Consider the following 25,391-nt stretch of genomic DNA (forward strand, 5'->3'; position numbering starts at 1 on the left):
CTCCAGGGCCTGATGGATTCCCCGGGGAATTCTACCACACATTCAAAGAAGAAATAATACCTATTCTTCTGAAGCTGTTTCAAAAAATAGAAACAAAAGGAAAACTACCAAACTCATTCTATGAGGCCAATATTGCCTTGATCCCCAAACCAGACAAAGACCCCATCAAAAAGGAGAATTACAGACTGATTTCCCACATGAATATGGACGCCAAAATTCTCAACAAGATCCTGGCTAATAGGATCCAACAGTACATTAAAAGGATTATCCATCATGACCAAGTGGGATTCATCCCTGGGATGCAAGGGTGGTTCAACATTCACAAATTTATCAGTGTGATAGATTATATCAGCAAGAAGAAAGCCAGAAATCATATGATCCTCTCAATAGATGCAGAAAAAGCATTTGACAAAATACAGCATCCTTTCTTGATTAAAACCCTTCAGAGTGTAGGGATAAAGGGTACATTCCTCAATCTCATAAAAACCATCTATGAAAAGCCTACAGCAAATATCATTCTCAATGGGGAAAAGCTGGAAGCCTTTCCCTTAAGATCAGGAACAAGACAAGGATGCCCTCTCTCACCATTGTTGAGAGTTTTTTTATCATGAATGGATGGTTGTACTTTGTCAAAAGCTTTTTCTGTATCTGTTGAAATGATCATATTGTTTTTATCCTTTCTCTTGTTGATGTGATGTATCATGTTGATTGATTTGAGAATACTGAACCACCCTGCATCCCAGGAATAAATTCCGCCTGGTTGTGGTGAGTCATCTTTTTTAACATACTGTTCATTTTGGTTTGCTAATATTTTGTTGAGGATTTTTGCATCTATGTTTATCCGAGATATTAGCCAACAGTTCTCTTTTTTAGTAGTGTCTTTATCTGGTTTTGGTATCCCAGTAATGCTGGTCTCATAGAATGAATCTGGATGCATGCCTTCTTCTTGTAGTTTTTAGAAGAGTTTAAGAAGAAAGGGTATTAACTCTTCTGTAAATGTTTGGTAGAATTCACCTGTGAAGCCATCTGGTCTGGGACTTTTATTTGTTGGGGGTTTTTTGAATACTGATTTAAATTCATTGCCAGTAATCAGTCTGTTCAGATTTTCTATTTCTTCCTGATTCAGTTTTGGGAAGTTATATGTTTCTAGGAATTTATCCATTTTCCTCTAGGTTTTCCAATTTGTTGGCATATAATTTCTCATAATATTCTCTTATAATCATTTGTATTTCTGTAGTGTCAGTTGTTATTTCTCCTCTTTCATTTCTGACTTGATTTGTGTGTTCTCTCTCATTTTTGATGAGTCTGGCTAATGGTTTATCAATTTTGTTGGATCTTTTCAAATAACCAGCCCTGGGTTCATTAATCTGTTCTGTTGTTTTCTGAGTCTTTATTTCATTTATTTCTGCCATAATCTATATTTCCTTCCTTCAACTGGCTTTAGGCTTCATTTGTTTTTTTCCTCACTCCTTTAGGTCTAAGGTTAGGTTGTTTATTTGGGATTTTTCTTGCTTATTAAGGAAGGCCTACATTGCTACAATCTTCCCTCTTCAATAGTTTTGCTCCATTCCAAAGATTTTGGATGGTTGTATTTTCATTTTCATTTGTTTCCCTTTATTTTTTTATTTCCTCTTTGATTTCTTGGTTGACCCATTCATTGTTTAGTAGCATGTTATATAACCTTCATGTATTTGTGTTCTTTCCAGATTTTTTCTTGTGATTGATTTCTCGTTTCATACCATTATAGTCAGAGAAGATGCATGGTATGATTTTAATCTTTCTCTGGGTTATTTTCTTTGTTCATTGCACTGATGTGGCTGCTCCTTGGGGGTGTAGCCATAGGATGAAGTGAGCTTAGGATCCTCTTACTCTGCCATCTTCCCAGACTCCCTCCTCAGTTTTAGTTTCAACCATTCCTTCAGAGGCCTACAGGTTAACATCCTTAGCCTTTTGATTTATTTCACCAAGGTGGAATTTAATTTTACCTTAGCTTATCCCACTGAGCCTTCTTTGACCTTTGCCTCTGTAGTACCTACCTATAGAACTTGTTTCCAAATATCTTTCTTTAGACCCCCATTGGCTTTCTTTTTCCTTACTTTCTTTCTTGATTTTCTTCTTGCTAGTTTCTCACTTTTTCAGGATTCACTAGAGAAAAACTAAATTTGCCCAAGTCTCTACCTTTACTTCTTTTTATGGTCTTTTTATCCACATTGCTAAATTTCCACCTTTTTAAAGCTCCTTCTTTCCTTGGCTCTTCTTTTCCTACAACCATGAAGTTAGATAAATGACAGAGAATCATAGGAAGAAGAGGGAAAAGAGGGAGAGGAGAAAGTGAAATACATTCCCATTTCTGTGAGCATTCACCTATCTTTTGTCAATCTAGGTTTGAACAATAATAAAGATCATTTATTGAGCACTCTCCACAAGCACTGTGCAAGACACCATGACTCAAATGATCATATGAAGTAGGGAATACCCTATGCCCTGTGAGGTAGGGAGTACCCCACTTTACAAATTACCTGAGACTCACAGAAATGGGTTCTGGGAATCTTGTCCCACTTGGCTGGCTGTGAGCCAGGTGCTGAGGATCATGCTGCTTTTCACCTATCCTTTTTTCACCTGTCCCTTCTCTTTCACTTTAGGAAAATTGGATTCACCATGTCCTCATGTGCTTTTTTGGTCACATGCCATTGCTATTTTCTGCCAAGAAAAAATTACAAAAGTTTAAGATTGTACTGCCCATTTTAACCACCTTCCTCTTGCTCTCATTTCATTAACTACCAAATTACTTTAAAGCATCCAACTCTGAGGTGGACAGAATGCCCTTACCCCTTTTTCCAAGTCTGTCCTAATATCTCTGGCCAGAGACCTCACAAGGAAATCTTCTTGTGACCCACTGCCTCATATGAGTGTTGTTCGTCTAGCTCCTGGTTCCCACACCAGGCTGTATACCTCTAGGACAGAGTCTAACTGTGCATCTCCACAGCACCTAGCACAGAACCTCACCCCAAACTGGCACTCATTATTTGTGAAATGAAAGAATGGGTGACTATACCAAGATCCTAGTTTTTTCACCACTCTTCCCATCTTGGCCCTTTGTGTCCCCACTTGTAAGCCATCTATTACCCACAGGAGTTTCTTAGACTCTGGTGACCCAGTGTCCCTCTTCCAGCCCCCTCCTTGATTGAGCTGGGATCTCTGTTCCACTGCCCTTGACTACCCAAACTGCCTCACTTTCTCCTCTGTGGATTCCCCATCCTCTCTCTCCAGCTACTCTTCTCCCTCTGGAAATCATCTCACCACCCCAAGGATGACCTTCTTATTGGCAGGCTGACTTTTCTTCAGTCCTTCTAGAGTTGTTCACATACATAGAGCTTGAGTCTCCAATTTGTTCAAAAGTGACTTGGGGGCCAGGGTTTCTTTTGTGTTCACTACAGTACCTAGCATGGTGCTAGGCACTTGATTCATTTGACAGATGTAACAGGGTATTTGTTTTTTAATAGTAACTAGTACATTTTTTCCCTGGATCAAAATGGTGAAAAAAGAAATTATTTTGTGCTATGTTTAAGTTTTGAACATTTTTTTCAAATTTGCTTCATTGTATTACTGTTCTTTTTTTTTTTTTAAAGATTTTATTTATTTACTTGAGAGAGAGAGTGAGTGCATGAGTGGGGTGCAGAGGAACAGAGAGAAGCAAACTCCCCACTGAGCAGGGAACCCAGTGCTGGGGCTCAATCCCAGGATCTGAGATCATGACCTGAGCCGAAGGCAGACCCTTAACGACTGAGCCATGCAGGTGCCCTGCTTTGCTGTTCTTTAAGGGGTTTTTTATACTTGTGTAGGAACTTTCTGGCATTATGCTGCCAGCTGTAATATGCATTTAGCCTTAAATATCAATAGGTAAGAGTATATATTGAGTTAGATCATGTTCCCTCCTTTGCCATAGCCAGGCCTCACATTTCTGTTACTGAGTCCATGCCTCCTCCCATCTGTTCAGTATTTTCAAGCAGCAGATTTATAACTTTATAAAAGTTTTTTACCCATGCAACTACATCATCTCTAGCAACCATTGCACATCTAAATAATCATCCTTGGCCTCCTTAATAATGTAAGTATAAAGATTTGCCAACACTTCTTTTTTTCCAGATATTGCTTCCAAAAAAGTGATGAATTCCCTACTTCTTGAGATTGCATCACCCTCTTCCCTCCTCAACATCAGTCACTTCAGAGCCAACCCTAGTGACTTTGTAATTATGGTTCCCAGAATATAATTCCTTATGAGGGGTTTTGTGACTTTTCATTGATGCCTCCATGATGTCAATAGCCGTTGTTCCATGACCCATCCTCTCTCCCTCAGAAACCACACTGGGCATCTTTTTTTTAAGGTAGCCTTTTGCTTAGGTCCTCAGATCATAAAGGACTCTTCAGTAAGAGTACTTATCCTTTTCCGTCTTTACTCACCTTTCTCAACTATTGTATTTTCTTAATATTTATTTATGTGAGCATTGATCATTTCATTTCTTCCCCACTCTTCATCTTCAAGATTATTCTTAGGACACCTGGGTGGCTCAGTCAGTTAAGCATCCGACTCTTGGTTTCAGCTCAGGTCTTGATCTCAGGGTCTGAGATCAAGCCCTGCATCAGGCTCCATGCTCAGCACAGCCTCTGTTCAAGTTTCTCTCTCCCTCTCCCTCTGCCCCTTCCTCACTCTCTCAAATAAATAGACAAATCTTAAAAAAAAAAAAAAAATCAAGTCAGTAATTCAAAAGGTGGGAATGAATACCTGGAGATCATTGGTAGCTATCCTGGAATCTGGCTTCCGTGGTCTGCCCTCTGGCCCCCAGTGATGTATATCCCTCCCATATGCATAACATATTCACCCCTCACAAGGAAAGCATAAGTCCCCTCCCTTTACAGTATAAGCTCAGTGCCTAGAATTTCATTGTCTAAATCAGGCATTTGAGGGTCCTCAGGTTTAGTTCCTTAAGTATAGCTCCTTGAGTACATTTCTTCTCAACCTGGGAAACAAAAGATATACAAGCATAGAATAACCTATAGACATTTCTATTCAAGTAGTTGGCACAAGGAGTCATTGGTCCCACAGCATTTGAAAATGTTGGGAGTTTCTTTATTAAGTCTAAAGGCCCAGGTTCCTAAGGTCCTTCCATGGTTCTCAGCTCTGCTTTTTTGGGTTCTTTGTGTTGCCCTCTGAGTCATCCTTCCCTTTTTTTTTTTTTTTTTTTTTTTTTTTTTTTTTTTTTTTTTTTTTTAATGAAAGGTAGCTTGTATTTGCAATGGAACAGTTCTTTCATCCTGCTTCTTGACAGTAAAATTCTCAGGGTTCAAAGACTTTGCCTCATTTTATTCCATCTCTCACCTTCTCAGCTCAAACTAGAGGTATTTCTGAATACCTCTAATTTGTCTGAATATATAACACCTTTAAGTATTTTATAGGTCTTCTGTGGTTCTTCTTAGGGTTTACTCCAGTGAGCAGAAGTTACACCCACAAATCTTTTCCAGATAAACTTTTCTCTTCCATGGACCCCTGCTTAGATAATGGAGGGACGGTACCCCCTTAAACTTCCTAGAGGCATGTTTGAATCTGTGAGACACACTTAAGTTCTTTAAAGAGCTCTTATGTGACTGAATAGTACTCTGAGGTACCACCTTTGTTCTTTCTGAGGTCTTAATGGATTTGCACTCATATACCTTGACTTCTTGGATAGTCCTTCTTTCAATTAAACTTCTTCCTTTTCCATTTTACTAGAAGCCACAGAAGAAATTAGGTGACAACTTCAACACTATTAGGATCTCCTTTGCTGGATTACCCATAGCATTAGACAGATATTCTATTTTGCACATAACTGCAGACAGTATTGCTAAACTTTGCACCACTACATAACAAAGATTCCCTTTCCTCCAGCTTTTAGCTATTTTTCGTATTTGCTAACATATAGTTTATACTGCTGTTTTTTGAGTTATCAGCTCCTGACATGATCTGTTCACTGCTTGAGGTAGCATATGAAGACACAGCTCTCCCATCTACCCTGTATTCCCTCCCTGACTGCTAATGCCCCTGCTAACACAATTATCACATTTTGGGTGAAACAGTTGTCAATATCTCACAATCATGACCACAGAACTACTGTTCAGTGCTGAGGAGGGGAAACCTATAATCATTCCTCCTTTATTATACAACTCTTTGTTTTCATGGCAATAATAATTACCTCATTTCTTCATTTGCCTAGCTTGTTGTGTTCCTACTGTTAATTGTTCCCATATATTCCAATATCTTTTCCACATGTCCATGAATAATATTTTCCATATGCTCAAATAGATCACTCATTGTTCCTCCCTGAAGGCCTCTATACACCTATTCCACTCTGAATTGGTTATTCTCTTTGTCTGTTGAGCAATTGAAATTTCTCTTTACTGTTCCTTCAACACTCTCCTGGATTAGTTTTCTTATTTGCTGAATTCCATATCTTTCTCTTTCTTGGTTTAGCCCTTTATTTTGCTGGAATACAGCCTTTAGTATCTATGGATAGGAAGTCAATTTTTTTAAGACCTTAAATACCTGAAAATACCTTAATTTACTCTTAACTTGACCCATAGTTTGGCTGGGTATAAAAGTTTAATTTGTAAATAAATTTTCCTCATAACTTTGAAGGCATTGTTCCATTAAGTCCTAGCAGGCTTATTGCTATTGCAAGGTCCAACACAATTCTTCTGGACTCTGTATTTTGTAAGTTACTGTTTTTCTTTTTGGAAATTTTGTCTTTTTTTGTCCATGATCTGAAATTTCACAATGATCCTCCTCATTGTGGATATTTTTCATATTCATTATGGTGTATACATAATAAGCTTTCAGTTTAGAGTTTCATATTCTAGAAAGTTTCCTTCAGTTCTGGAAAGTTTTTCTTGTGTTATTTCTTTGATCACTTCTTTCCCAGTGTTTTATATGGTCCCTTTTTCTGTAATACCTTTTATTGGGATGTTGAGTCTCTTGGGCTGATTCTCTATCTAATATTCTTATCATTTTTCATCTTTTTGGGAGATTTCCTTTATCTTTATCTTTATCATCTTTATCTTTATCTTTATCTTCAAGGCTTCCTCCTACATTTTTATTCCAGTTTTCTTGTTTGTTTTCTTTTTTGTCTCATGGCTGAAAATCTTCCCTTATCTTTCTGAGAGTATTAATTGTAATTGTTTTGAACCGTTTATCTTTTTGTTGTTTATTTGCTCTCATGTTGGACTTATCTTAGCTGTCTATTCATATTAAAAAGAGAGACACTAAAAAGCTGATGGAATATTTTTGTGCATATGTGAGGCTTGTTGCTTAGTGAACTTCGTAGCAGGGTAATGGGATAGCAAGCTGTATTTACTATGCTCACCAAAAGTCACTGTCTTATGGCACTTCTCTTAGTCCATTTCATTTTTCCAGAGAAAAATTCTGTAGGCTCCTGCATACAATATATAAGCCTGGCTCAAGACATTTGAAATAGGGACAGGAAAAGGAAGTGAGTCTCAGTTTCTGTCCTGTCTTCCCTGTGCCAGATTTCTTGGTCCTCTTGTTCTCTCCAGAGAATAAACCTCCTGTCTGCTGCCAGGAAGAGCAAGATGAGAGTAAGCTGTAATCAGATAGTTGCTTGGCTTCCTGGGCAGGGGATACAGCCTGGTGGGAGGTGGGAAGGAGGCTAATCATTCTAAATATAAACTTTCAGTCAACGTCCTTTTAAACCCTTCACTCTCTGTTGTACCTTGTGTCTGCAACTACTGAACCCTTTCAGAGTCCAACAGGTCAAACAACCTCACTGACCGTTAGCTTCCACCTCTCCAGAAACCTAGGTGCTAGTTCTACCTTTCTGCTAAGTCACTTCCATCCAATTTCAACCATTTTCCATTTCCCAAAATGTTGAAATCTCTCCACTACTATTGTTCTCTCCTGATTTCATGGTCCTTATAAATTTATACCTTTTTCAGTTGCCTTCATTTTTAGTTTAGTGGCATTTTTGAGGTTGATTTGCCATGTTTGACTAGAAGAATCGTTCTTAAAGGATATAATTTTTGACACTTTAAGGAATTGAGAATATGCCTCAAATGCTTAACTTAAAGATTAATTTTTTTCATCTATATTTCTAAATATTTAAACTACATATTTAAGCTACACTTTAAAAAATCACTAGATTTCATGTAAAGAAATGAAATTACTTATCAACTGTCAAAGACATAACACTGTTGAAATTGGTTTTCAGGAATTGTTAGCTAGTCTGGCCTGAGTCTTCTATATCTTTTCACCTAGTTTCTCTGAAGGTAAACATCAGTATTTGTAAGGCAGCTGGCTAAATTTAGGAATTTTTAACAAAATGGATTTGTATTTCTTCATAAAGCCATCTCACCTCTGTTGAAGTTGCCCCTATAAACTTAGCTTCTTCATTACTGCCCATCCTCAACCACATAAGGCAACTGCTCCCAGAAAGCAAATAATATACTGTATTTCCTTTAGGATGATCTAAAAATTTGAACCTAACATTTAAACCTCATGCAGTATCTTAACTAAAACGGTTCATCAAGAATGTTTCTTTTTTCCTATGCATGATTCATAATTACATGCTTATTTTTTCTTCCAGAATTGGACAGTCCATATTCCTATAACCAAACTCATTTCCAGATTTAATTTATGTCATGTTAGAGTTAATTGCTTTGTAAACCTAACATAAATACAACCTTGCACATTGAACATACTGTTAGCCATCTCATTTGCTAAATAACAAAATGGAACAGGTTTCTACATCTGATTCCCAAAAACCTTGATACTGGTGACAAGATACTACAGTATGCCTTGAGGGATCCACTAATCACATCCAGACCTTTGCCTTACAAGCATGAACTGGATGTTGGCCTGGCCTGTATTTGGACTCTTATGACCATCTGGCAGCTTCTGCGACATATTAGTGGCCTTGGCCCAGTTTCTAATTGGCATGTACCAGCATCAAATTGGCATGTATCTGCATCCACAAGACAGCTTAACTTTCTAAATAACAGAGGTCATAATATCTTTCTTTTCTTTAGCTATGATGCAATTGCTTTTGGCAGGTTTTTGCTTTAACTGAGAAGAAGCTAAAATTTCAAGATTCACACGTTACTTTAATCCTGAACCTTTGAATCTGCTTTTCTACTAACTGAAACGGAGTCTAGAAACTGCTGGTCCTGGCTCCATGTCTTGAAGAAATTATGTAAATATATATGTATAGATCTACCTTTGTGTGTGTGTGTGTGTGTATTTCTGGCTTCAAGCCATAGACATTCTTAATCTGCAGGCTGTCTTCAAATTTTAATAGAAAGTTTCATCTGTAATCATTTTAAACAGAGCCAGTAGAGACAAGATTGTTTTAGTTAGTAGTTTACCAGCTTAAACTGAGTACTTTCTAGTTGGAATGGAAACTTAATCCAGGAAAAACTCAGAATAAGTTTTCACTCATATTTTATATCTTACTTGGCAACTTGTTTGAAAATGTTGCATAAAAGAACCAGCACAGGAAACATTTTATATTCCTGCTTATGATTAATAAATATGGAATCTGAGGTATTCTATTTTATAAATCAAGGTCTTAATCCAAATCTCCTGTTTTTCTACATAAAAAAAAAACCCTCAGGGTAAAAATAGCACTAAACTATATAGGGTACTCAAGGGTCAAGGCAACAGGCAAAATTGATTACTCGGAATTCCATTGTGCTGAGACTTTTGTCAGACCATCAGCAGAAACATTCATTTTGTAGTCACTATAGATAAGGCATTTGGTGCAGCTGGTTTTATAAAAATGTAAGTAAATATGTCCTACTTCAGTTTTTTCAATGCTTCTTGAAAGAAGAAAGGAATAAATAACAAAATAGTAAACCAATGACTTGGAAATACAGGCTCACACATTGCTAGTTCATGGAAAATGCCAGTCACACTAATCAAATACTTTCTTAGCCCGTCTTAATTTTAATCACATCTATTTCTGCCTGTATTTTATAAACCTGGCCACTGTCCTCAATCTTTAATACCCTGCACCACCACTTCAAACACACATATACACTCACTCACACATTTTGACCTTTGTTCAAAGATTTTCCAGTCTCAAGTTTGATTTTCTCAAATTCCTTCAGCCCAATCCCTGCCTAATAGCCTATTGGTTTTCTGGCATCACTGTCTGTATAATATTACCAAGATACTGTGGAGAATACATGTATGGCCTAAGTACTTTGGGGTTCCTACCATTATTTGACACCTCATCATGCTAAGATGAAAATTTCCTCATCTGTATCTCTTTACAGCCTAAAGAATGTTTCTTGATACAACCAAAGGAAACAAAAGAAGGTGCTACCAAGACAAGGAGGAGAAGAAAGGTATTATTAATACTTTCTTACAATTTTCTTACAACCCCAGGTGATTTACCTCACATTTCTATATAATGTACTTTGATGAGGCAATATGTTGTAATTCCCACTTAAGAGATTGTAAGATTCAGTGAGGTTTGGTGACTTTCCTAAGATCACTAGCGTTAAGTGTTTTGTTGGATCTAAAAATAAATTCTTCTGATTCCTATTTCAGTCTTGTGGAGCACCAAACATCTTTGTTACCCACCTTTGTTTTCATCATTTTCATTGTTGTTAAAAGATAGACATGGATTTCTAAGTCTAGAAGGAGCCCAAAGCTGTCTGGCCCTTCAGGTTCTGCCCAAGGAAAGAAATTTACCAACTTTCTTTTCATATCCATTTCAGTTTTTTAAACCTTATATCTTAGAGAATTAATAAAAAGAAAATAATAACCAGATGACAGTAGTATAAGGCATTTCTGACCATAATTTGGAAACATAATTTAAAGCAAAAGGCTCCCCTTACATTTTAATACTTGTCTATGAGTGTACGGAAGACTCTGTTGCTCCTATACAGACTTTCTTATGGCTCAACCTTGGAGAAAGTGTGGTTAGCTTTGACCTTCCACCACAGTTGTGAAAACAGCAGTGTAATTCTCTCCCTGCCAAGAAGGTCTACTGCTGAATTCAGCAGAGGAAATATGATTGGGATTAGAGGAAAGAAGATGGATTCAAACCAATTACTTAACAGCAAGCTTTTAGAAAGTTAAGAGTATGTGTGCATATGTTTTCTTTGCTCACAAATGGCCAAAGAGAAAGATGGGAGATGCCAAATTGGCTGAGGTTTGGCAAGTCCTTAAAGAAGTGACTTTAACTTCTCTTTGATAGTTTGTACACTAATGGCCTTCAGGAGTGTTAAGTTCTTGGTGGCTCAAGGTCAAAACTCTAGCTAGATATTTTAGCCTTGGCTGAGGTCATGCTAAAATGTGCCTACTGATGACATATTTTTAAAAGTTAATTCATTTGACAGAACTTTGACCATTCTTGGCAATCGTATAGAAATGAGGATGTTGTGGATGGAGTTGAAAAGGTGGGGGTGGGGAGTGGCTCTTTCTGGATCTTTGGCAAAACATTAGAAGGAAATGAGAAGGGACGTTTATGATGAAAATTAACTGAGCAGTGATGTGTTCCTAGTACATTGCAGGCACTCAGTAAATGCTACACAAATGAATCCAAATCAAAATAGATGCTGTAGAGTTATTCCTGTTCTGTTTTCCATGGGGCCACTTCAAGACTCTCTCCCAAGACTTGACAATCGAGAGTCTACAGTCCTCCTTTGCAGTGGGTTCCAATGCTCAGATTACTCCTGCAGGTTTTACCTTAATCCCAGAAACCCAAACTGAGAGTGCCTTAAAAACCAGGTTAGGCAAAAAATTCTCAAAATTCTACTCTCAGGAATAAAAATCATCAAAGGATTAAAGAGAAGTTTCCACAGCAACAAGATTTCTTGACTTTTAACAGAAAATAATGTCCTATTATGGAGACTCCTACAGAAATTTCAGTTCTCCTGGAAGCCATAGACCAAGAGTTACAAGGAGACTTTTAGATCACCATTCATTTTTCAAAGCAGTTGTATCCAAAAAGTATTTATTAAGTTTTTTCAAGTGTATTTATTAGAACTCACATTTATATCAGCTATCACCAAAATCTATGTGCAGTTTAAGTACCAGAAGATTCTCAGCTATTCTAAGCTAACGTCATTCTAAAATCTACCTTCCTGGGGTTTTTTTCTTCCTTCTCATGTCTTAGAAGAAAATTACTGATGTTCTTGCAAAATCAGAGCCAAAACCAGGGACCCCTGAAGACCTACAGAAGTTGATGAAGGACTATTACAGCACCAATCGCTCAGTGATAGAATTAGAAGAACTAAACCTACCAGGTACAGCCAGACTTGTTTGGTTTTTTTCCTCCCTTTTTTCTCGTTACTATTCTGAAGTTAGTCATTTAGCAGGACTGGTGTTATTGCTATCAACTTTCCTGATGAGGAGGAGCAAAAAGGTTCATCTTTCCTCCACTCTATATGTTATGGCTTAGGTATCTCTGCCAGTGAATCAATGTATTTTCCACATGCTAATACTCCTTTCCTCAACCTCATAGTTTTACCTTTTGAATGATTTCTTTATTAAGATGCTAAACAGTATTTGTGCAATCTAAAGAAAGATTTGTAGTTGCTTTTTTTTTTTTTGAAAAAGCTAATTGTTCAGTGTGGTTTTTTGTTGTTTTTTTTTTTTAGCATTCTTCAAGGAGTAAGAATCCCCAGTTGAGGATAGAAGTTAAATTAAAATAAACATAAAGCTCACAATTAAAAGCATAGATATGAAACATTAGTTTACTCACCCTTTATAGGCAAGAACTTTAGGGTTTTTTTTTTTTTTAAGATTTATCTAGTTATTTGAGAAAGAGTGCGCATGGGCTCTCTTGGGGGTGGGGAGTGGGAGGAGGGGGAACAGGGAAAGAATCTCCAGCAGGCTCTATGCTGAGCTGGGAGCCCAGTGGCCAGTCAGGGGCTTGATGCGAGGCTCAGTCTCATAACCCATGAGATCATGACCTGAGCTAAAACCAAGAATCAGACACTCAACCAGCTGAGCCACCCAGGCACCCCAACTTTAGCTTTAATAAGCATCTTAGTTTTGTTGTCCTTATCACAGATTTCTAGCTACAGTTTTGTTTTTATGGTAGTGTTTTGGGTCCCAGGCCAGACTTTTTCAAGCAAACCATCTAAAGATAGGAATAAAATTCCACATTTTTAGCAAAGCTGACACCTCGCCCCAAGTGATTCTTAAACCTTCTATTGTTTGAGATCTGCTGCCTTTGAATATTTATAATCAAGTTTAAAAGATATTGCAAATTCTTAAAACAACTGATTTTAATTAATTTGAAAATTCTGGTACATCCTGTAACTCTTTGGGGCAGAGATTAAAGAGATGTTGTTACAAAATCAAACCACACAAGGTTTGGGTCCCACTCTTTCAGACGAGCTATTTATAGATTACCAGGGATGTCTAATTACTGCTGTTGGAAAAAGTCAAGGGTAGCTTGATTTCCCTTTTCCGTTACAACTGTATACTTTCTAGAGGCTTAAGGAGCTGAAAAACATCCCGTTCCCTGCATTTTTATATTTCCTTTGTGATGTGCTTTAAAAAAAAAAAAGGACGTTGAGTTTGGAAACAGGAGTGCGTGCCCCTGTCTGTTTCTTTTCCAAAAGGAATACCCTTTAGGGAACTTAAGGAGTGCATTTCCACATGAGTAAGATACGGAGTTTTAGACACAAAGCCCACACGGCTCCAACGGCAGTTAGAAACCACTTCTGTCCGGGCATAGTTCCTTTGAGAAGAGCTATGTCCTGACTGCTGTATTGCAGGAACAAAGTGTTATAACAAAACTGCTGAAAGTTGAACTGAAGTTTGACTCAGTGGTTGCTTTATCCTTCTAGTTCCTTGTTAGGGTACACCTTCAACTCAGGAAGGATTTGTGAAATAGTGGGATCGCTGCTACTCTGTATACTTATGGAATATCATAAATCTCTGTATACTTATGGAATATCATATCATTAATTTTCTAACATTATAGAGATACCGAGGTCAGAAGAAACCTTTAAGAGTCATTTGAGTTCCATAGTGAGTTTACATTATATTATTGCTCTGTTACAGTTCAGTTATATAGTTAAACAAGAATGTATGGTCATGGCTTAGTTTAGGAAGGAAGGAAAATGTTAAAAATATTTTTATAGACAAAAAGAACAGGTTTTCATTTTCAGTTGAGAAATTAGGCCATGCTGAGACACAGTGAATAAGGCATCGCGAGAACGTTTAGGAGAAAAGACCCTGGTTTGCTACATATGAAACCAAGAACAGAGAGGAAATCCACAGTAGGTGAGAGGAGGGACACACTGTGGGTTATTTGTAACAGGCAGAGGCAGGGGCGTAAATATAAGGTGAATATAGATAATGAAGTACTGTTCTATTAGTTTGCTGAGTGTCTAACTTGGTTTTGATTTGAGGTTATTTGTGTCTGTAGGGCAGGAACATGTCTTTTCAATTACTGTTGTTCACTGTACATTGTTAATGTCATACACATGGGTATTTAATTAGTTTTGAGGCAGGAATTTCTTGGAGTTAACTCAGCGGTGCTCCTGAGAGCTGCAGTGTGGTTTAGATTGGTGCTAAATGCCTACAGGCTAGCAGCAACTGAATCACCTAAGAACTTAAAACGCAAATTCCCAGGCCCACCCTCCAAGGAATTCTGACTTACTAAGAAAAGGAGTCCGTCCTAGGAATCTCTATCTTTTGTAAAGACTCCAGGTGAGTCTGATCATATCCAGGCTTGGGAAATTACAGTTTAAAAGGCCATCAAAGGCTCTACAGCTGTATAGGAAGCAACATCTTTGAAGTTAGTTAATTCACATAATGTGAGTTATATATGACTCAGCATATATTAATATCATTTAATTTAGTAATAGTGTACTCCCTAGCACTCTTCTGTGTTTATAGAAAAACTTTTTCTTGTAGAAAGAATTAGAATAATAAACATGATGTTGCTTTTTTACACAGCTCAAGTACAGAGTTAATAATACTTCATAATTGCTAGACTTGGTTGAGCCAGGCCCCTATATGTTATTTTAGTGTTACATTGTCTTTTACTCTGGTGTTGTGTTGTGTTATTTTGATGCATTATCCCCACTCCTCTTCAATCCACACTCTCTTTACTTTCCCCATAGCATACACTCTAATGTATTAATACATGCTTTTAAATATGTGTATGTGCTCATAAAATGTCATGTTATTGTATGTGTGTACATTTAACAACTTATCTAAATGATGTGCTGAACTTCTCATTCTGTCTCTTTCCTCACTGAGCACTTTTTTGAGATATGCCTGTATGGCTTTATGCACATCAAGTTCATTGCTTCTAAATGCTGTATAGTATGCCACTGATTTAATCTACCACGTAGTGGTCAGCCATTTTCTCAGATATGGACACCTAGGTTGCTTCCTGCTCCCCCCTATCACAAATAATGATAGGATGAATATACTTGTGTATATCTCTTTATAGACCACGTAAGAATTTCTTTCCATTATTTACTCAGGAGTATAATCATGGGGTCATAGAGTGTACACAATTTAATTTTACTACTTTCCAGAATAGCTATTACCAGTTTACACCTCCACCTACATTTCACAAGAGGTTTGTCACCCTACATTCTTGACAATACACGGTATTACACATCTTTCTAACAACTGTCATTCTAATGTGTGTGTGAAATTACCTCATCATCGTAATATGCAATTCTATGATGACTAGTGAGTTTGAGCCTCTCTACATAGATTCGTTAGCTATTTCCCCGTTACCTTTGTATATTGCCTATCCCATGGGTTTGAAAAAATAAACATGCTTCATTAGTCCTTTGAATGATACAACAAGCTTCTGTTTCACTACTCTCAGAAATTACGGACGGTTAAAAGCTAACTTGCTCTTATTGCTGCTGTTGTTTTAAATACTGGACAACACTTTAAAATATATAATGAGCCCCTATTCACTAATGTTTTACAACCTTATTCAAGAAGACGCCATTCACAATGAATCTATTTTGATCGTGTGTGTTTGCAAAACCCTCTACAAAGCATGTTTGTCATATTCTAGACTCCTGTTTCCTCAAGGCCAATGATTCGACGCATAGTCTTTCATCATACCTAAAAGAAAGTAAGTAAACTATGATTTTCTTTTAAGTTATTCACCAAGTTGTTCTTAATCCATTGAAACATAAGATCCATTTCGTTAAAATAAAAACTTTTAAAACTACATTTAAAAGCAAAACTTTCCACCTCAAATGGATTTGAAATGGAGGTTTTTCTTAAGGTACATCTTGATATTAATTTCTGTTTATTTAAGTTTATTCTTATTTTGCTCTGGCTTTGAGAATTTGAATTTTGGTCTCATTTGTGGTTTATAATACATTAGAAGTAATAGGGGCGCCTGGGTAGCGCAGTCGTTAAAGCGTCTGCCTTCGGCTCAGGGCGTGATCCCGGCGTTATGGGATCGAGCCCCACATCAGGCTCCTCCGCTGTGAGCCTGCTTCTTCCTCTCCCACTCCCCCTGCTGTGTTCCCTCTCTCGCTGGCTGTCTCTCTGTCACATAAATAAATAAAAAAAAAAAATCTTTATAATACATTAGAAGTATTGGTATAGGAATCCAGAGAATAATTAGTGTTCTAGTTCCAAGTCTCTTACTAATTTGCTATTTGACCTGGGACAAGTCACTGAGTATTCTTCTGGGATTTGATTTTATTACCTGAAAGATAAGGAAGTTGGACATGTGAACTTTATTCTAGCTGTAAAATTCTGAAATTCTGTTCGTATCCTCAAAACTCAGAACATGGCTATTGCACAATCTAATTCCATCTTTTCAATATTTATTGTATGTAGCCAGTAATAAGCCAGATTATTCATATTAAGTAGTCATCTATTTGTGGCTAACAATGAAATAGTTTAGATATAGAGATTTAACATTCTTCTTTCAAACTCAAATCAGTTCTGATAGCATTCAACTTGAGTTCATAAACCTTCCTCCACCAAAAATTCAGCAAGTATAAAAGTAGGTTATAGTAGAATCAACCTCACTGGTTTATGAGAACTAAACAGTGTCTGTGTTTAATATATGCTTGCTATTATTTTAATTAATTTTAATGTCATTTGCATTTTTTTATGTTGAGTATTTCTTTAAAATTTAACATTATTGAATTTTCCTATTTAGTCTTTGCCATGAAGCATCAAACATAAATTATCAAAAATGTATTAGTCCAAACTTTTTTATTTTTATATTTTTATTATTTATTATTATTATTAATTTATATTATTTTTTATTATTCCAAACTTTTTTTTTTGGTCCTAAAACTAGTCACATTTAGCTACTTGGCATATTCTGTGTTTTGTGTTACAAGTTAATGATATTTCATTTTAATCTAATATCTTGAATAACCAGAGAATAGAATTGGGACAATACCCATTATATTTTACTTTAATTAAACACTAACAAGAGTAATTGGAGAATACTCAACTCTAGGGGCCTAAATAAACAAGGGCCCTATTTTTGCTATATTTAGAGTAATATTTTTCTTATGGTATTTTTTTCAGTCTGCCCTAAGTGGGTAAAACTGCGGAAAAACCATAATGAGAAGAAATCAGTCCTGATGCTGATCATCTGCAGCTCTGCTGTCCGAGCTTTGGAGCTCATTAGGTTGGACACTTCACCTATTCATTTCATAAATGTTTTCTGAGTAAATGATATGTGTCAAGTTGGTATGTTCTATATGCTGGAGATATAACAATGAACAAAACAGACAGATCCCTTCTTTCGTGGAACTTATTTCTAGTGAGGGAGACAGGCAATGAACAAATAAATATACATTATAATGTCAGGTAGTGTTAAATTATATAAGAAAAAATAAAGCATGGCCAAAGGATAGAGGGGATTGGAGGGCTACTTTTAAAAGCGTTGTCACAGTGGCATTTGAGCCAGACATAAACAAAGAGAAGGAGAATGCCAAGCAGGTACCTAGAAGAAGAGCATTCCAGAGTGGACAGTAAGCATAAAAGTCCCTGAGATGCAATGCTATTGGAAGATTTTGAGCAGAGGAGTCACATGATCTGAATAATCATTCTAAAGGATCACTTTGGCTTCTGTGTGGAGAACACACGTTATAGAGGGCAAGAGTAAAAGCAAGGAAATAATATAAGCAATAACCAGTTGGAAACATTAATGGAAGAAAAGATCTCATTTAAAATAATAACAAGAAAAAAAATAGAACACCAAGTAATAAACCTACCAAAATCTATATAAAGAAAATATTACATAAGCAACTCAGATCTTTTTTTGAAGAGGGGGTGGAAGCAGGGAAGGGCAGAGGGAGAAGAAGAGAGAGAATCTTAAGCAGGCTCCATGCCCAGTGCAGAGCCTGATGTGGGGCTCCATCTCACAACCCTGAGATCATGACCTGAGCCAAAATCCATAGTCAGATGCTTAACCTACTGAGCCGCCTGGTGCCCCACAACTCAGAAGATCTTGAACAAAAGGGCATACAATATTGCTGAATAGGAAGAATCATTGTAGGGACACCTGGGTGGCTCAGTCGGTTAAGCATCTGCTTTTGGCTCAGGTCATGATCCCAGGGTTCTGGGATTGAGTCCTGTATCAGCTCCCCCCTCAGCTTCTGCTCCTCTCTCTCCCTCTGCCACTGTCCCTGCTTGTACTTGCTTGTTCTCTGTGTGTCAAATAAATAAATAAAATCTTCAAAAAAAAAAAAAAGAGTCAATGTTGTAAAGATGTCTGTTTTACCTAGAATAATCTATAAATTTCACAGACTCCCAATGAAAGTCCAATAGAATTGGTTTTCTAACTCGATAAGCTAAAGTTCAAAGATCAGCTATAGTTCTAAGTTCGTAAGAGAAAATACAGAAGAAAAAAATAACCTGGGGAAATCCTAAAAAGGAATATTAGTGAGAGGAACTATACCTGTAGTATCTACCAGATTACCAATAGATATATGTTACCAGGTCTCACTAATTAAAACAGTATCGAACTGGCATGTGCATGACAGATCAGACTAGTGGAACAGGATTGGAAGTTCAGAAATAGGCCCATATGCATATGAAAACATAGCATATGGCAAAGGTGACAAAACAGTTGGGAAAGATGGATTATTTAATAAAGGGTGTTGGAATAACTGGGTAGCCATCTGGAAAAGTAAAGTTGGATCCCTATCTCACTTCTCATACCAAGGTAAATTCCAAATGGACTAAAAATTTAAATATAAAAATTATGTTTTGAAGATAATTTGTCAGTGTTTAGCAAGTGCTTTCACATACCTCTTCATTTACTGTAGTTTTTGTAGAAAAAACAAAAAGTCTACCCCTGGATCAGTGGTAACATTGAGCTTTCGGATAAGAGCCATCAGAGTAAATTGGAATTTACTGGAACTAGCCCTCTTTCAGGGCGGGCTCTGCAGCAGGCTTTGACAGGAGACAAAACAAAGGAAAATCCAAGTCCTTTGAGAAGGACTTGGGAAAATAAATTGAGAAATAAACTTGAGAAAATAAATTAAGGTGCAAAAGTAGACTCTCGGTAGTTATTTAGCATCTATTTTTCTAAATGAACTAATCTGATTACAAATTTAGGAAAGTAGTTTTTAAGTTCTTCAAACTCTCCTTTCCCCATGAGGCGCATACATTAAATTGTGTCACACCGGCTCTTAGTAAAACGAAAGTGTTTCTTCCAACTGTTTCTGGGCCAGCGGTACTTGTGGTTCTGAAATCATAGTAGTTCAGATTGACTTTTCAGTGTTTTAGAAACTACCACCACAGAACTCTTTTCAGATTCAAACATTAATGGCAAAGAGGTTGGCCTGGAGATGGCCTCTTAAAAACAAGCTGCCACATTGATTTGAGCTTTGACTGTACATAATACCTTTCCGAAGGGCATAAAAGCACTGTGTTGTCATACTTCATTTACCAATTCTGTGTTCTTCTGTGTCTTTGGTAATTTTATGATCCACTACAAGGTTAGGTGATTTGCAAAAAAGGATTTCTGAGCTAGCACAACAAGCCCTGTTCATAAAGACTAATGGTGAATAATTCTAACTTTTGTAAGAATATCTGTTCTTTTGAGGACCATGAATTAATGTTAAATATGTCCCCTAAACTGTCTTCCTGGTTAACCTTGCAGTGGAAAGTTTATGTATGAGTAAAAGTCAAGTACAACAGAACCTACATAGTATAATTTACTATCTTGCAAATTCATATATTCCTACCATCAATAATATTTCAAGCAGATTCCCATGTTCTATTCCCAAACATCAATTAAAGGATTGATTGTTCTTTTATACCTATTGATACCAGGAGCATTTCTACATATAAAATTTTGCAGAAAAGCTCACTCTGCAAAGTAAAAAGAAAGTGGGAGATTGCTCTGATTGAAGGACATAAGCCTTTTTTCTCCCTGTCAGCTCATTCCCAGCAACCCACCATGGCAGTCACATACAAACTTTTGTAGATGCCTTTGGGCTCCACAGAGCACAGGCTGACATCACTGCTCCAAGGTTGTATTTCTTGCAACCAAATTTTGTATGAGAACTATACTGCAGAGTTTAACAGTAAATTCTCTGCCAGGGACCTGAAATACAGAAATTCTGTATTACAAATGAAGGGCAGATCCATATGTTTCAGTTATCAACGAAACCTAAGTAAAGTTAACCTTGTATATGAAAAGTAGAAGCCAACCCAGATATGTGCCTGAATAAAAGGCTTCCTCACTTTCCTTCCAGAGATGGGCTGACCTGAAAATCTCAGAAGTTTTTTGTATCTGTGTATATATATACATGCTTATAGTTATGTGCTCATAGTTACACACATAAATGCATATATTCTCTTTAAAGCAAGACATGATACTTAAGTAGTCAAGGTGGCCTGCAATGAATAAGTTTTCTTAGGCATTAATCTTTTTTTATTAATCTTTTTTTTTCATTAGGTCAATGACAGCATTCAGAGGAGACAGCAAAGTTATTAAATTATTTGCAAAACACATAAAGGTAAGCAAGGGCCTATGGTTCTTGATGGGTGTTGTAAGTTATACTTAAGGACCACTTCTAGCTTTTTCTTATCTCCTTAGCAGCTGTTTTCTTTGGTGCCTCCTTATATAACATATTTAACAACTGTTCTGGTGTTCTATATGTTCCCTGCCTTTGCATGCCCACCTGCCCCAACAACAGTCGCTACTCCTCTATGCTCCAAGATTCCTGCACAGAAGCTGAGGTTTGACCCCTGGGTTCTTTGAAGATTTACCAATTTTACAGAGTGATGCTTTTCTATCTTGATGTTAATTAACCTTCTTTGCACTGGAAGTTGAGCCTAAACAAGAGTAGCCCCATTTGCTTTTTTACTTCTTTAACTTTTAGATAAAGTGCCTATGATTGCAATTTCTAATGACTCTTCTTTTCTTTCATCCTTCTGTCTTGGAATAAATAGGTCCAGGAGCAGGTAAAGTTGCTGGAGAAGCGTGTTGTGCACCTGGGTGTAGGAACACCAGGGAGAATTAAAGAACTCATTAAACAAGGTATGAAGAGAGGCACTGATATCCCTACTGAGAGCTGGGACTTTCCCTTACCCCCATGTGAGTTTAGGAAACCACATTTGTGATGTAGTGAAACCAGATTTCTGTGTTAATCCGGGAGTTGGAAATAGTCTTTTGCTGGTAAAGCTAGCCAACAGTATAGTACAATAGGGAATAGTAAGGATTGTGGCAAACTGCTGTTATGTGCCCACCTAAACACATTTAAATTACAGTTGCTTTAAGCTGGTTAGTGGATCCACAATTCATTTCACTAATTTGCAACCTCTAGAATTTGTAGAGCTGGATGAGTTGAGTATTTCCCTCTTAATTAATTGAATCTTGGTTCCCTAAGACTGCCATTTCAGTTGAGGGCTTTTATATAAAACTTGGTGAAACAAGAATGCAGTTTCTATGGATGAAATATAGGTATTCTAGAATATTTCTCCCAAATGCATTTCTCTTTTAGTACTTTACCCAGAAAGTATTCCAGACAGCATCCACCAATGGGTTTTTATAATTTGTTGGCTCTCTCAAAGTAAGTAGCTCAAAACCTGTTAATCTGCTGATGATCTTATTACCTGTTTTACCTGCCAGACCAATTAAACATTTCTTTTCAATACTCATTTCCAAATCACTTATTTAATATACTAATAGAACTTTGTTTTATAACTGGAGCTACTCCTAGATATTTTTATATACCTAAAAGAAATGGGTTCATCAATGTAATGACTCAGTGTAGAGATGGGCATTTGCCAAGAAGCAAACAAAAGCTTAAAATACTAATGTTTCTTTCCAAATAAAAGCCATGCAGGACTAAATGAACCCACTATATGCAAAAGGCTGTGCAATTACAAAGAAGTAACAAACTTAGCAGCCCCAGACAAGGAAAGGAATCATATTTTTTGAGTTCATACTTGCAGTGTCAACCCTAAACACTCTTAGGTATCTCATTAAATATTTATGGCACCCATGAAGGCTAGCATTTTTATTTCTTATATGCTCTCCCCCAGTCTCTCAGTCTAGGCCTTCCTAGTCCAGAGCTTTTCCCCCTCAAGGAGTTCCTGATCCTTGAAGAAATAAATATACATAGAAGGAGATTGACAACATGAGCAATGCCAAGGGCTAAATGAGCACTTCCAAGTCCTATAGGAATTGAAATACATTGTTATGGAGGCTAAATCTGTATGGAAGGCTTTAGAAAGAAAAGGGTCTTTAACTGATCTTTAAAGTATGAGAAGGATTAAAATAGGATCTTGAAGTATGGAGATGTGAGAAAAGCAATCAGGAATGGGAGAACTGCTGAATCAGACGAGGGCAGGCAGATACACATGACTGAGATACAGTGTTGAGGTTACAATCCTCTATTATGGATTCAGTCCAGAGTCAAATCCCAGGTCCAGCAACTGACCAGTTCAGTGACCTTGGTAAGTTACTTAACCTCCCTAAATCTGTTTCTGTATTCAAATGACAGGGATAGTGGTCGTATCTTCCTCAAAGGATTGGTATGATAATAAAATGCCAATAAAGAGTTTGGCACAATGAGTTTCACACCCTAAAAAATCAAATGCTAGTTTTTATTTTTATTAAAGAGACCACCTTTCTTGGTTGGAAACTTCATGGGCTTTTGTAGCTGGTGATTCAATTGGAAAGAAAGTCAGAGTGTGGAAGGAGAATCTTGAACACTAAGCTGAAGACTTTGGATTTTTGCCTTATGAACATGGGAGGGCATTGAAGTGAAGGAACAGATGAGAGGTGCTCACAGAAAATCTATGAGACACAGAGTTGGGAGAGATTGGCTGGGCAGCAGGAGAGCCCAGGGGTGAACCCTGCCTCTCCCACAGCTCTTAGCCAGAGATTCACCTCACCCCTCCCTTGAATCCAGATGGTTCTTTGTGTGTCACCAGGCACCCCATGCAATAGGGTCACTCTTCTCCATATTTAAAAGAGAGAAAGGGAGAGAGAGAAAACAAAGCTCTACAGATTGTTGAAATTTAATTTCCATAGAGTTGTGAGGTCTCAGTGTGAAAGCTTATTTTATTTCAGAAGTGGAAAAATCATTTAAGGAGCTGTTGATTTTTTGTAATACATGAAAATAACATACTTCTGATTCTGATTTGATGAATGTTCATTAACCACACAGGTGTTAGGCAATATACAAAGCATTTAAAGAGAACAATTTCAGGGGCGCCTGGGTGGCTCAGTCGGTTGAGCCTCTGCCTTTAGCTCAGGTCATGATCCCAGGGTCCTGGGATCGAGCCCCACATCCGGCTCCCTGCTCAGCAGGGAGTCTGCTTCTCCCTCTCCCTCTGCCCCTCCCCCCACCTCGCTCATACTCTGTCTCTGTCTCTCTCTCTCAAATAAATAAATAAAATCTTAAAAACAGAAAGGGGGGGGGGAGAACAATTCCAGCACTCTAGAAACCAGAAATCTAACAAAGCAAAACAGATGGCACATACTCATTTTATGTAGCTGTTTATGACTTAAGATGTTTATATATATGATGTATTAAGGAAAGTTTCCAGACTTCCAAAGATATCCCATGACATTGGGATCTGTACAATTATAGACAGAAGTATATTGTTTTAATTTAATAATGAAGGAGATTTTCTAACCATAAGAGAAGAAAAGAAAAGAAGTCACTTTAGAGATAATCACCTGTCAGTTAATATTAAATATATTTCCTTTAGTCTTTTTTCCTATGCATTTATATATTTATTTTTATAAGTGGAGATCAAACTGTATATCAAAATTTTATAACTTGTCTTTTCCACTTAATATATCTTTTTTAACTCTGTTTTTTAAAGATTTTATTTATTTAACATAGAGAGAGCAAGAGAGCACAGGCAGGGGGAGCCGCAGAGGAAGACGGAGAAGCAGGCTCCCTGATGAGCAGGGAGCCCGGCGTGGGGCTCCATCCCAGTACCCTGGGATCATGACCTGAGCTGAAGGCAGATGCTTAACCGAATGAACCACCCAGGGGCCCCTCTGCTTAAGACAACTTATGAGAACTTTCTTTATCATGGAATAGTTTTAATTTTTCATTTTTAATGGAAAATTTTCAATTTTAATATTCTACTGTTTTTTTAGAGTTTTATTGAGACATAATTGACATATAACATTGTATTAATCTAGTGTGTACAATATAATGACTTTATACATATATAGTGAAATGATTACCACAATAAGTTTGGTTAACATCGATCACCTCAAATAGCTATAAATTTTTTTCTTGAGATGAGAACTCTTAAGATCTACTCTCTTAGCACCTTTCAGATGTACAATGCAATATTAACTACAGTCACTGTACAGCACAGTACGACCCCAGAACATATTTACCTTACAACTGGAAGTTTTTACCTTTTGACCACCTTCACCCATTTTCCCCAACCCCCCCACCTTTGAGAACCACCAATGTGTTCTCTGTATCTATAAGTTAGGGTTTTTAGGTTCCACATATAAGTGAGATCATACAGTATTTGTCCTTTTCTGTCTGACTTATTTCATTTAGCATAATGCCCCCAAGACTCATCCCTGTTATCACAAATGACAAGACTTCCTTCCTTTTATGGCTGAGTAATATTCCTCTGTGTGTGTGTGTGTGTGTGTGTGTGTGTGTGTGTGTGTGACATTTTCTTTCTTCATTCATTTATTGATGGACACTGAGGGTTGTTTCCATGTCTTGGCTATTATAAATAATGCTGTGGTACCATAGGGGTGCAGATATCTTTTTGAAACACTGAGTTTATTTCCTTTGGGTATATGCCTAGAAGTGGAATTGCTGGAGCATATGGTGATTCTGTTTTCAATTTCTTGAGAGTTCTTCCATTCTGTTTTCCATAGTGGCTGCACCAATTTGCATTCCCACCAACA

General features: G+C 37.2%; 1 protein-coding gene across 3 annotated transcripts in view; it reads left to right on the top strand.

Annotated features, from left to right (window-relative positions):
• The window catches only part of CMSS1 (cms1 ribosomal small subunit homolog), a 392,506-nt gene that overhangs the window by 363,066 nt on the left and 4,049 nt on the right, over positions 1-25,391 (top strand). For all 3 annotated transcript variants that reach the window (XM_040621148.1, XM_040621146.1, XM_040621149.1), the window contains 6 exons: positions 10,321-10,392; positions 12,171-12,300; positions 16,062-16,121; positions 17,552-17,654; positions 20,940-21,000; positions 21,437-21,524. In XM_040621148.1, coding sequence (XP_040477082.1) covers positions 10,321-10,392; positions 12,171-12,300; positions 16,062-16,121; positions 17,552-17,654; positions 20,940-21,000; positions 21,437-21,524 — 514 coding nt within the window. The remainder of the gene's footprint in view (positions 1-10,320; positions 10,393-12,170; positions 12,301-16,061; positions 16,122-17,551; positions 17,655-20,939; positions 21,001-21,436; positions 21,525-25,391) is intronic.

Source organism: Ursus maritimus, unplaced genomic scaffold (genome assembly GCF_017311325.1).
Source record: "Ursus maritimus isolate PB19 unplaced genomic scaffold, ASM1731132v1 scaffold_4, whole genome shotgun sequence".
Classification (NCBI taxonomy): domain Eukaryota; kingdom Metazoa; phylum Chordata; class Mammalia; order Carnivora; family Ursidae; genus Ursus; species Ursus maritimus.